Raw genomic sequence first — 13,279 nt, 5'->3', positions numbered from 1 at the left:
CCTGACATAAAGGAAGTCAAAGATTTAACCATCTTTTTTTAAAAAATACCATGAACATTAACCATTTTTTGTTTTGCTGTGGTTTGTTGTCTAGTTTAAGAATTACTGTTCTGTTATTATTTTTAATAATAAAATAATAGATCATGCAGATCCGTGCTTTGTAAAAAAAAGTTTTACTGCAACATTTGTGCTTAACAGTCTTAGAATTGCTCAATTCTTCCTTAATTTTAGGGCATTCCAATGCCATAATTAGTAGAAAAATAACTATACACCGCAAAATACTGCAGGAAATGTATGCCCAAATTCCTTCTTGTAAGCCTACATTTCTTCTTATGTGTCATTTGCGATATAGTTTCATTACAGTGATTATTCCTATGCTTTTTCAGTGTAAATCTCAACTGTTCCAGAAATGCTTGCCTTCTGCCTCCAATTTTATTTAAGTTACAGATGTATATTGTGCAGGTCATCACTGTAAAGTAAATGAATATTTGTTCTTGATTGGTTCATCTAATTAAAAGGTTAATAAAAAAATAGCACAATGAAGAACAGAAAGTGTTTTCAGTATAATGCAACTACAATATGAATTAAATGAAAGACAAAATGTAGGTTTACACACAAGAAAAAATGTGGACATAAATATTCTATACTATTTTCTAGTCTGCAATTACTTTTCTCCATCTACAGAGATGCATAGGCCAGCAAATTACAGATAATAAGCCAACTGGAGAAAATCCAAGGTCATTAAAAACAAAACATGTCTGTCAAATTGTCAAAATAAAGCAAAAAATGTGCATTATCATTCTGAACATTTCAATTCAACCTTTACTTTAATCAAATTAACTTTATTTCAAGCAAATACAACATTATATAGAATCTCTAATTTCATAGGTTTTTTACATTTGGATGCAACACATTTAAATACATTTTAGGGTTTAATAAATCAATACTTACAGACATTTGTTAAGATTTCAATGCAGATGCAAACTGTTTCATAAATGTCCCCCCTCTGCCTTCAGTTTCCACCAAGTCATATGAAAGTGCTTGCAATTTTTTAAGGGATTACACTTTATTAAACCAACCCCCACTTCACCAGAGTTAAATGGGCTTTTCACAGTTATAATCCAATAATAATTCAGCACTCTTGCTAGGGTGCAGACCCCTGTTTTGTTTTAAAGTGTGACCTGTTATACACTGTAGTTACAGCAGATTTAATCACTTCAATTATTGCTACTGCAGTACTGTTAAAATACAAATGCAGCCCTAAAAGGCTCACTGTGATAAAGTTTAAATCACTTGACAGAGATGCAGTCAGTGAAGACAGGCCTAATACCCGTTGACTAGAAGCAGAACCCATCCACAAAAAGGACTGTAAATATAGATCAACAGGCTTTACTATTCCACATGTTAAGTTATGGAAATGAAAACAATTAAAACAGATGATCATCTGTAGGATGATTTTATTCTATGGTAATTACAGTTAAACAAAGTCAGAATATGTCACAATATGTTAAAATTCTATTACTAACAAGTAGTTGGCAGCTAGCTGAGCTATGCCTCCTCTTGTTTGTGACCTTTCTTATATTCTTATGAGATTAATTCACATTATATTTCAATTAACTGTGTACCACACTGTAGGACAGAATGATTTTAAGTATACCATATAAAAGTTTTATGTTACCTTCACTAAGACTCCAGTAAAATGTAATTATTGGTCTTTGTGAAGGTTTGTTTATAAATCGTCATGTCATTGGATTTTTACCATTCAGGTTATGGTTTTATATAGATTGGGTAAATAATTACAACTACAAAAGAAGAAACTATGGTTTGAGTTGTTTGAGATATTATCAGTTCAAGGTGTTGGATCATTATTTAAAATAGTTAGAAACTCAGTAGTTTAAAGTCTGTTGCAGATAAGAAATATTTTTTAAAAAAATATCCAGCAGTCTTCAATTTCTTTTTCTAATGCTGGCCAGGGGGCTTCGAGTCAAACCAGTTCCAAAAAATTCTGACCTATGTACAGTATACAAAGCTAGAATCATTTAGCAAAGGCCTCACACTTCAGTGAAGAGTTTATCTTTGTCTCCCTTTCACAATAATTCTGCCTTCAGTCTACTCTAAAAGTTGCCACACTTTGAAAAGGCACGAGTATAGAAGATAAGTGTGGAAAAAAGCTTCCAGTTCTCATTTTTGCTGTACGTAGAATTTATATGCAGTGTAACTTCCTCTACTGTATGTGTGCTCCACCATTACACTGATGCTTTTTGATTTCTTTCAAGTGAACTGTACTCACTGCTTTGCAAGTGAGCCATTAACCATTCTACTACAGGAAACAAACCACATCCTCTAGTTAGGTCCTTAGATCCAAACTGGGTGGCTCAACCTTGACTTAATTACTGCTTGTTAGAAACCGATTACTAAGACAGCATCCTGACAAGCAAAGTACTGATTGGCTAAACTCCTGTAGCCCTGCAACATGAAGTTCTGCTTTTCCGTTATATTCAGGAAATACATTCACTTTAAGGTCTTAATTCATTTTCCCCCCTTTAAAATCATTAGTTTTGTGCTAACCGTCTTAGCAATAATCAAAGTTTGATGGAGTTATAATTTACAACATGAAAAAAGTGCTAAAGTTTATACAGTCCCTGCTAACCAAGCTGTAAAATCTTGGCTAGGAACTGAAACAGATGATAAACATGAGTTGTGTTATGGGAGTGAAAGTACTAAGAGGGAAATGCATACATTAATATAAAATTAAAGCAAAATGCTGGATAAAAATGCAGATGGCTTCATTTCAGAAAAGATTAGCTACACAACTGACTAGTTCAATACTTAGTATGCTATTAAAATTGATTATTGAAGTATCTGTAAGCGGTTCAAATATTCAGGAAAAACAGAATTTAATCTTAATATGTACTTTTATATTTTAAAATAAAAACTGTTTCATGATGTTCAGGGGTTTGGGCTTGGAATTTCAGTCAAAATGTGACTGAAAACTTGAAAAGTAAACTGTGAAGTTTAATCAATACTAAAAAAACAAATAAGGGTAAAAAGTAAAATCACACTTCGGACATAACTACTGAACCTCACCACCTAACTAACCATTATATGAAAATCCACGTAATTCAAGAAAGGACCATTGCAAAGTGGAGCAAAGTGGGATTAGTCCATCCACACAGATACAGATACAAAGACATACCAATTAACCTAACCAGCATGCCTCTGGGGGTTGGAAGAAAACTCATATGGAGATGGGGAGAACATGTAAACTCTTCAATTAAGCTCCCCATTCTGGTATCAAAACCTAGCACCTAAAAGAAAACATGATAGCAGCACCATCAGTCTATCATAACTTGTTAATTTACACAATAATGGCAGGCAGCACTAGAATAGATTCAGTTCTTTGTACCTTGTATAACCCATTTTGACAACGCGTGTTTACACGGCTGCTAATGTTTGAAGAATTTAATACTTATTGTTATATAGATTATCAATATTTTACAGTTTCCACTTGCTTACATATTAGGTAAGGACCTGAAAGCTTTAAAACAATTTTGAATGTCAGGGATAGCTACAACAGAAATCTTGTAAATATGTAAAACAGGTATTTCATTTAAATGCTGTGGTCATGTGTTTTGTAATATACCCAGAAGTGGTGTTGAAATGATCTTTACATCCCAGGAAAATAAATACACAAAGGTAAAAATAGTGATTGTTATTTTACAGTGATAGGAAATTATCAAAATCACAAAAAAAAACGTAAGGTTTTCTTTGAGCTGCTAACTAGATTTCTTCATTCCCCATCATAACAAACTGGGCAGCTTTTCAAAACCCTTTCAAAAATACATACTTCAAAATTGTCAAATCCAACACTCACAAAGTCATGGGCTTCAAGCACCACAGTCGCATGGTCAGTTCTCACTCTGGTGAGCTACGTAATAGAGACTCTATATGCTGTCCAAGAGGAGAGTAATGTCCAACAGATGGACCTGTAAACCTCTACTTCCTGTTTTTTTTTAATCTTGTCCAACCAAAGGTCTTACACCAATTGATTAGTTGACTGGGCAGCAGGTCATTTCCTGCAGCTTTCTGGAGAATGTAGTAGATACAAGAGCTGCCCTTCTTGTCTGATCCGGCTGTCCTATTCGCATTTTAAATAACCACAGAATACATGAAGAAAAATCTAGATAACAGGAATATCATGACCAATTTTTAGTCTTCAACGTGCCAAATTGTAATGTTTTAATTTTGATAAAGGGTGTTTCTTGAAAAGAGTAGGGTGTGTTAACCCCAGTGTCCCGGCAAAATTTCCCTCTGGTCTTTACCAATCATGGCCTGCTAATAATTCCCATCTATGAACTGGCTTTATTACTCTGTTCTCCTCCCCACCGAGAGCTGATAAGTGATGAGCATTCTGGTGCACTTTTGCTGCTGTTGCATCATCCAGGTGGGGGCTACACACTGGTGTTGGTGAAGAGGAGTCTTTTAATGGAGTGTCCAGAAAAGTGCTCTATAAATGTAAGGATTACCATTACCAGGTGTGACCTCCCTTCATATTAAAAAAGCCTGGTAGTGCTGACATACGCACATGATCACCCTCTGTATAGACTGCTATGGGATGTTTTGCCACTCTGGTTGCAGCTGCAACTGAAGTTGGCCAAGACTGACTAGTTGTGGTTGCTATCAGTTAATGGCATTAAAAATTTTGTCCCAGAGATGTTTCTTCTGAGCTTGGTCCAGCAGAACCCTTAGTACACAGCAAGACCTACATAATTTTCTTCAGATTCTGGCATTGTAATTCTACCACTGTTTGGACATACACTGTCCTGCTGGGAAATCAACTCTTCTGAATGGGCACGCAGCAATGGAAAAAAACTTTACCTCATTATATGGCTGTGCAGTAAGGTTGCCTTCATTCTGCACCATAGGAGCCGTGTCCAAAAGAAGATTTGGAAATAATTTGTACTGTATGTCCACTGTCCTCACTATAATGAATACAAGTACACTATTAATTTGCATAGATATGAAAAATAACTGAAACCGACAGCCTGAGAGTCACAAAGGCGTGCATTTTTTCACAGCTGCATGGCAGATAATGGTTGCGTTCTTTCCCTCATGTATCAGCAGCCTGTGCTCTGTGCTTGTCGCAATGCCACTTCCTGTCATTACCAACAGTGTAACGAAGACTGCAGGTCTACAGGGTGGGGCCCACGGCAGGCCATCTCGATTCCTGCAAACTAAACACCAGCCCTCCTCATCTCAAGGCCTTGCAACTGTGAGCAACTACTGGTATTCTACCGCCAGCCCTTGGAGAAGTCCTCAGAAGAACAATTTGGTTCCTTAGTGGTGCCTTAAAAAATGGAAAAGTAAGATTTGGGGGCATCATTTTCTTCTTTTTTTGGTTCACCACCTTTTAGTAGCTGTAACACAATTTATAATTCTTTATTCCACTGTGATGGGTTCTTATGGAAAATTTTAGTCCAACACGGGGGTAAAAATCATTTTAACAAAAGGGAGGGGGTAAAAACACTTTGACAAAGCAGCACAAATACCAGGGTTGGCTTACATCTACAAAACTAATCTTATATCCTGGGATGATAAAATTCAAGAATATGGCAAACTAAAATGTATCTTTTTTTTTAAACTAGCAGGTAAATCTTCATAATTCAATAGTGCTCATATGTTTCAGAACTCTTTTGATTGTAACTGAAATAACATAATTTGTGTAGTTTTAGATATAAGTTCTTCCTATAAAAATGCTGTATGAGAAAATGAAACAAGTGTTTAAATTAGTGTAAAAATACAAACCGAGGTTGAGCTAGAAACCTTAAAACTTACAAAATCTGTTTGAATAATGATTGCCATTTCTTGCTTAATCCTTCTATAAATTTAATGCGCACAAATGAAATTTCTTATTGGAAAAACTACCCAAATTAAAATGACAGCTCTGTATGTTACACATTACTTTAATTACCCAAGAGCATGAAATTGGATTAAGTAATGTTAATTGAAATAAGGTCAGTTCATAAGTAGTATACATGAAACTATAAAAGCTCTCCAGTCACAGATTCCTGAAAATAACATAATACTACTGTATATTGGTTCAAAGATTCTCCAAAAACAATGTGTGCCATCGTAATGGTTAAATTTTGAACTAGAAATTCAAAGTAATAGGAAAATTATACGTTCCACATTCATATATGAAATCATACCCGATCATTGAACCCCAATCCACACAAAGTTGTGCTGAAAAAGCAACTCCCTCTGACTGTTTCTGAATGAGAATTCTAGCTTAAACACCTTGGTAGGACATCCCCATACTTATATCTGTAGCTAAGCAACCTTCCATGTCAAATTACCAACCAGGAACTGGTTTCTGAACCCAGTTTCCAGTGGCTTTTCTACTCAGCTTGCTGCTGAAGGAGTGGTAACTTTTTTTAATTGTGATGTAATGCAGAAAACCCACCCCGTGCAACTACACCAAAGAACACTCTGTGCTGTTCATAGTCAGGGGAGAAATTCCGTTAGCTACTGAAGCCAGCGGCTCTTTGGCCGCATTTCAAAACCCTTTTCACTAGTGACTCTTTCTGGTAAAAATAGTTCATCTCCAAATTAAAAAGGAACTAAGAATGAGCAGTTCTGCCTGGTAAGGGCGGGTCTCACCCAGGCTAGTGATCAGGGTGTTTTCCAGATACTATTATTAGCACAATTGCTGAGAGAAGAATTATTCACAGGTTCCTCAAGATACCGTTTTTCCCTTTTACAGTAATCACCTTTCACCACACCAATGGGGGCTTTATGCTGAACAAGGGTGGAGACACTTTTTCTTTCTGTTTTCTATTATAAAAAGTGTAGTTGACCCCCAGTTCTTGCTTAAATAATTACCTAGCCTATGACATAATTATTTATATAAAGATACAATAGTCATGAGTTTATAGTTTAAAGAAAATGATTAACAATGTGTCCTTTAAGAGTTAGGCTATAATTCACCATTTGGGCTCCTTGTGCTTTAAAGAGAATCCTAGGCCTTTTTGGTATTTTAAAGTCTAAATTGAGTCCCCTTAACTAAATGACCTGTATCCCTTCTCAAGAAAACAGTTTCAAATCTGCAAAATTCTGAAACCTTGTTGCTAGTTTGTAGAGTGTGCCACCACTTAGCAATATACTTCAATACAACCAGCTAAAAACAACTTCTATATTTCATCTGCATTATTAATATTATTTAAAAGGTATGTTTCCTTGGTAATAAAATATATGAATCACCCATATAAGCATTTTGGCTTCTCTACAGCAATAAAGCCAGTGTCAGTAGGCTAACAACTTACAGGGTCAACAACTAAATAGGTTTTAAAAAGTATGAAATGGGAGAGTTTTATTTTAGAAAGAATGCAGCTGACAGACATTATTTAGAACACCAGCCTACACCTCCAAAATCTCCAAGCATCTCAGCGATGAATGCAGTTAATTTACTTCTGGATGTTTCAAACCATAAACTGACTCCGACGATGATAAGTATGTAAGAGCATACAGTAAACCTAATAACTGATAAAGTGTTTCAAAAAAGATTCAGTATGTAAGCATGAAAATTAATCACAACGAGAAAAAAAATACTTAAACCCTAGAAAAAGAAATGATAGAACTTTCAAATTTGCCTCTTTCCTTATCAAAGTGTAACATACCAGCAGCAACTCTTACAAAACTTCCAGTGAGGCCTGAAAACAGAAGCTTACTTCCTGTGCTATCGAAATACTTACATTTCAAACATTTAAAATGTTGACTACAACAGAAACACAGTAGTGGAAGCATATCTAAACCAGGCAAGATACTTGTAAGTGAAAACATGACAAAAATACTGCACAATTGGCATAATTATGTTAATTTGCATTTTGAGGAACATCAGTCAGTCAGTAGGATTGTCTTTTAAATGTGACAAAAAAATTTTGACATCAAAGCTCAAGCTTTCTTTTCTCTTATTATACAAAACAGCCATTGAAGTACATCAAGCTAGGTCAAACCATTATTTGCATGAAAAACTCAAGCACCATTGCTTCTTTCTCGTTCAATCATGCCACATTTACAAAACAAATATGAAGGCTATAAAAATAAATCAGTGGTCATTAGTAAAATTGAACAAGCTAACTTCAAACTCTCAAATACTTTTTAGAAACCTAAACCATGATGACAGTCAACCTTTAAACTTCTGCCTACTGCAGAGCAATCTTTTCAGATCCTCTTTGGCAACCTATGACATTGTACAGTACTATGCTTGCTAACAAAATATTTTCCATTTCTCATGTGCTCCTTTTCACTACAGCTCCAACCCATGATGACGTACTCAACTCATGCAGATCTCCGTCTACCCTCTGCACAGTTGTCAGTCAACAAATTTCAGTCTTACACTAATCTTCCTACTCACTTTTGTAAAGTTCAGAAACAAGGCAAACAGGTAAAACTATCAGTCAAGAGATGGCAGGGCTGTACACTACAGCTTCATTTTACTTGCAGCAAAATCAATCGTACACGCTTTGCCACGTGCTCTAAGACACGGAAGAAATCCCCATCACCCCATCAAACGCTTTTGAAAAAATATTAATCAGCTCGAAACATATGCACAAATCATTCGTTGGGCTTTTAATGCCAGAAAGATAAATTTCCAAACTGCCTTCCTGCTGTCAATCTTTTTAGTAAAGGTCTGGGATAGTTCACATAATTTACCCTTTAACACTGGCGACCACCTGTAGCTTAGTTTATTACAAACTGTTAAGCCCTGCTTTGCTTTTCAAACTCCCAGTGGTACTTAATCCCCTACTTACAGTACATACCAGTGGCCTTTCCACATCAGTTCATTTTGTTGGTTCTGTTGCCTAGCATTTCAGTTTCTTGCTTATTTGCAATTAAGCCAAAGGATATATTACATTGAATCAGTGGTAAACAAAACCATCCTAATAAACTGGAATATACAGTATAGAACTATCTAGTTATCAAAAACATCCAAAGTACAAACCTGCTTCAGTTTTAACTTGGAAATCAGACAAGATTAGAGGATTTTAAAACACTGACTTGCTCCAGCTGTAAGAGAAACTACAAGAATTCCAAAAATGGACATTGTTTCTCCATTAATCAGTTATCAAAAGGCAGCTTGTCTGGATGAGGGTGATAACCTATCCAGGAAACATAAGGGGCAAGCCAAAGACCAAACACCAAGACCAAAAACACATGACAGTTCTCAACCTATATAGACCGCCAATCTGTTGCAGGGTCAGGTAGAAAGGAACAATTTGCTTATCAAAGGCAGCAAGCATATTTTTAGGGGGAGGGGGTAAACTCCTGCATCTAGAGAAAACCCATGCAATCAGGCAGAACATGCAAACCCCACAAAGTCACTCGGGCCTATGATCAAACCTAGAAACCAAAAGTTAAAAAGAATATGGTTTCTAAAGTTTAAATGCAACTGTTCATTCACATGAAATTTTAAAGAAAAAGAATAAGATTTAAATGGAAGGTTCATGGAAGTATTTTTTCTAAAATTATTTTCCTAAAAAGAAAGGAACTAACATTTGTATACATACAATCTCTATTCTGCTCAATGTTGTTATAATCTGTGAGCGTCTGTGAATTCTTATCATAAATAAATCAATCATATTTTCTACATTATGTCGCACCAATATAACTTTAAAGTGTTATCTAATCACATGGCGATCAGTCATGTAAAGTGATGCTAGGTCTAAGTCTCTAAAGAATGACTTCTTAGGAAAACTTGTATGAACTGGTAGAAGTGATTCCTGGAAAACTCTGCTCAGAAACCCAAAGGTCTGCCTGGAAACCAGTTTGGTATTAAATTCTTCATGTGTCACACACATCACAATCAGGGGGGAATCATTATCATTACGAAAAGAAAATATCTAAAATGAAACTTTAGAAAAGAGCAGAGATTATCTAAAAGTAATGTAGCTTTTGTCAAAAATAATTTGTGAAAATGACTCCTGACTTTCAATTCCCTTTGACAAGCTTGCTATAATTAGACAGCTGAGTTCACCCCAAAGCATGGAATTTCCCACCATTACCTCATTTCAGCCTTTCAGTATTTTCATAAAGCTTAGACAGTGAGTAACAGTGTGAACTACAGAGGACTTGAGGTGGGGGCTGTGTGTTGTTTTTTTACACAAAGCAATGAAAAAAGCAGCGCAGACTTTTAATGGTGGTGAGGAGATAAGGAAATAACTACAGAGCTTTCTGATGCAGTGGCAGAGGGGGAGTCTAGCTTTCTAAATCCCCAAATAAGGCTGTCAGAGGCAGTGTCAAGTGACTGGAAGCCAGGAAAGAGTCGACAGGGAGCTGACGTAGGACCGGAAGCTTTGAGTCATTTCACTGCAGTTCCTTGGGAAGCTGAACCAATGCCAACAAGGATTTAGAAGGAATTTAATTACAATCTCTGGTAGTACCACAAAAGTAAGCTGTACAACTACACCATTTTAACCAGAAAAAAAGTACCCCAATGATGAAAACACAACTTTTATGAAAAATAAAGCAACACCCCTAATTAAATATCTATACAGTATTATGCACATAGAAATAAAACTTACAGTATGAGGAAATGCTAGTTTTTTCATCTCAAACATTTTCTTGCCCTCTCTGCCACCTCAAAATGTATTTACAAAAGTATCATAACGCAAACTTAGTAACATAGTGCAATAAAAAGAAAAGCAGTCAGTAATACCACCAACCTACAGATTCTACTATTCAAAATGCTGTGATAAAAAAGGCTTTTTTTTTGCTTATCAGAGAGGAAATCCAGGTCAGAAGTTAACCTGGTATCTGTACAGTATGTGTGTTGATGTCTCATTTGTATTCAGCAGGGTATACTGTACAGTACTTTAACTTTCTGGCCGGGTTCTACAATTTTGAGAGCCACAACCCTGCAGGCTTTCTAGCTTTCTAGCCATAAATTGCTATCGGTTGAAGACCTTGCAACATGTTAATTTGGTATTTAGGATCATTAAACGTAGAGGTGGAACAACACTTCACAGACACTGTGGCCAGAGTTGTGCATGGAAAGCACAGCAGATAATGTAAGAAGAGCAATAATGCCTGGAAGAGGCTAAATTAAAATTCTCAGTCATGCCATTCTTCTATCAGAAGAATTTCAGATAGGAAAATCAGCATAGGTAATTAGTATTAGAAGGAAAAATTACATTACTAAAGGACAAAAAAAGATAACTGGACCAAAGATTGTGTTCTGATGTGAATAAGACTAAATTCATGTTTGAAAAATCTAGCTGACTCCTATACAACAGGTAAATGTGCCAGACTAGGTAATACAGTAATCATATAGAATATTTATTAATCAATAGCTCAGTTTCATCTTGCCAAACTGCTATTTGCACAGTGACAAACTGATTTATTTTTACAGGGCTAGAAGCTTTCAAGAGAACCTCCACAAATAAAAGCATATCATTAAGTTAATTTTGTCAATGAATTGATAAATATGTACTTTTCATTTGATAAACTGATACATGGTATGTGAAAGGTACCTCTACTATTAATATTTTCATCAACAAGATTATCAATTTAAATGTTAAATACAAAATAAGCACAGAATAGAAAAAATCCATAACTATTGCCTTTGTACAGTTTGAAGGCCATGCAATTCATGTGCACAGACAACCACGCCTAAAGTTTAGCAAATTACCGGGGAACTTGGTCAGAAATACTCTGCACTTTATTTTGTGGTTCTCTGTAGAAGTAGGTATGGATATTTAAAATAGATGAATGATCTGGATTACAACGTTTCACACAGGAAATTGCAATGTACAAGAGCTTGTATAAAATATGAACGCCGCAGGCCTAGGCTGTAAGAATAGACGCAACCCAGACCATTCAATTTTCAAGAAGCTCTCTTTCCTGGCCAATCACATAACAGAAGAACGGATTCTTTAAGGCACATAGGTCGATACAGAATAACTGTTTGAGGCGTACGCAACTAACTTGTACCGCATTGCAATGAACTTGGAGCTGCTTGATAAATATAAAAAAGCGTTACAAGTCTTCACTAAGTTGTTACTGAAATAGCTCAGCTCACACAAGACATCATTTCACGATAATCAGCGTGCACATTAGTTAGAAAAATAAGAAAATAAAGAAACGTTATCCTAGATCTTGTAGTTTTTTATCACTAGAATATTTCACGATTGTTTCACTTAGGTTTCTAATAATCAAACGCTATCCTGATTCACAAATGCATTAATTGTGGGTAAAAACGGATTGAATTAAGTTATATTAAACCCAGCGTCTTTTTCCCCATTACCGTGAACCAAGATTCGATACAGTATTATCATTTTTCCATTTGTAACACAGCACTATGACGTATAATCATTTAAATTAAGTTAAAATGTAAATTGTCGGGTACTCACCGTTTTCGGCATCTTTTCACTCTAGTTTGGAGCCAGATAACAAGCCTTTAGGAAATGTACGATACAATCGAAACTTTTTAAGAATCAAAACTTTTTTTCCAGCAGCTGCCACATGCACGACTAAAGCAAAACCGGATACAGCCCGGAGAAGCTACCGTTAACCAGTTTACCGAATAAAAACGATTTTGAAGAAACTTTTCTTTTTTTACTTATTTGTGACTGCTGTGTGTTTCTTGCAGCTCTGAATGAGTCTAGAGTTTGATTTCCTGCTAACGGAACTCTAATGTCTGAAAACCACACCCAGGCAAAATGAAGACATACAAGTTGAGTTTGCACATAGACCCCGCCTGTGTTTTCAATGACCCGTATTTCATCAATGCCCTTGTCAAACCCCCCCAAACGAGAAAAAGGAATTCTTAAAGTTTCCAAAGAGTTAAATTGGGGGATGCCCTAACCTACTTTGACTCCGCATGGTACGTAAAAAAATCGCCACATTCCAGTCCTAGTTCTTTATTTTAATGCTGGAAAGTATGTCGACATAAATTATCGTTTGCCCTGCCACGAGAGACACCAAATGACAGTTAGAATTTCTATTCTTTTTCTTTTTCATTAATAGTACTCCTGCGTGTATTTTCAATGGATTCACCAACGAATTAAAATCCACAGTTATAAACAAAAAAAAACACTTTTGCAACAGTAAAATGTGGCTATTGGTCATTATCAAACCAGATGTGCAAAAAAGCATCACAATTACCATGAATTTAATGTCCCCGAAGTTTTCAAAGTAGTGATCATTTATATTTTTGTTCTAAAAGATAACTTTATTAGTGGACTTCAATATCCTGTTTGTACGTAGGCAGCTTTGTGGTTAC

The 13,279-nt window shown here is 35.7% G+C and overlaps 1 protein-coding gene across 2 annotated transcripts in view; it reads right to left on the bottom strand.

The window, feature by feature from the left end:
- The window catches only part of msna (moesin a), a 41,002-nt gene extending 28,244 nt beyond the window's left edge, over positions 1 to 12,758 (bottom strand). Inside the window, exon 1 of one of the 2 annotated variants that reach the window (XM_088924510.1) lies at positions 12,408 to 12,758. In XM_088924510.1, coding sequence (XP_088780636.1) covers positions 12,408 to 12,419 — 12 coding nt within the window. In that variant the 5' untranslated portion in view covers positions 12,420 to 12,758. Of the gene's footprint in view, positions 1 to 951; positions 1,032 to 12,407 lie in introns of those variants that run through there. The other variant, XM_088924511.1, reaches the window with a different exon arrangement.
- Positions 12,759 to 13,279: the final 521 nt, after the last annotated feature.

The sequence above is a fragment of the Atractosteus spatula genome, chromosome 9 (assembly GCF_055471065.1).
Source record: "Atractosteus spatula isolate fAtrSpa1 chromosome 9, fAtrSpa1.hap1, whole genome shotgun sequence".
In the NCBI taxonomy this organism is placed as follows: domain Eukaryota; kingdom Metazoa; phylum Chordata; class Actinopteri; order Semionotiformes; family Lepisosteidae; genus Atractosteus; species Atractosteus spatula.
The sequence above is the reverse complement of the archived record's forward strand: the minus strand, read 5'-3'. Positions and strand labels throughout refer to the sequence as shown.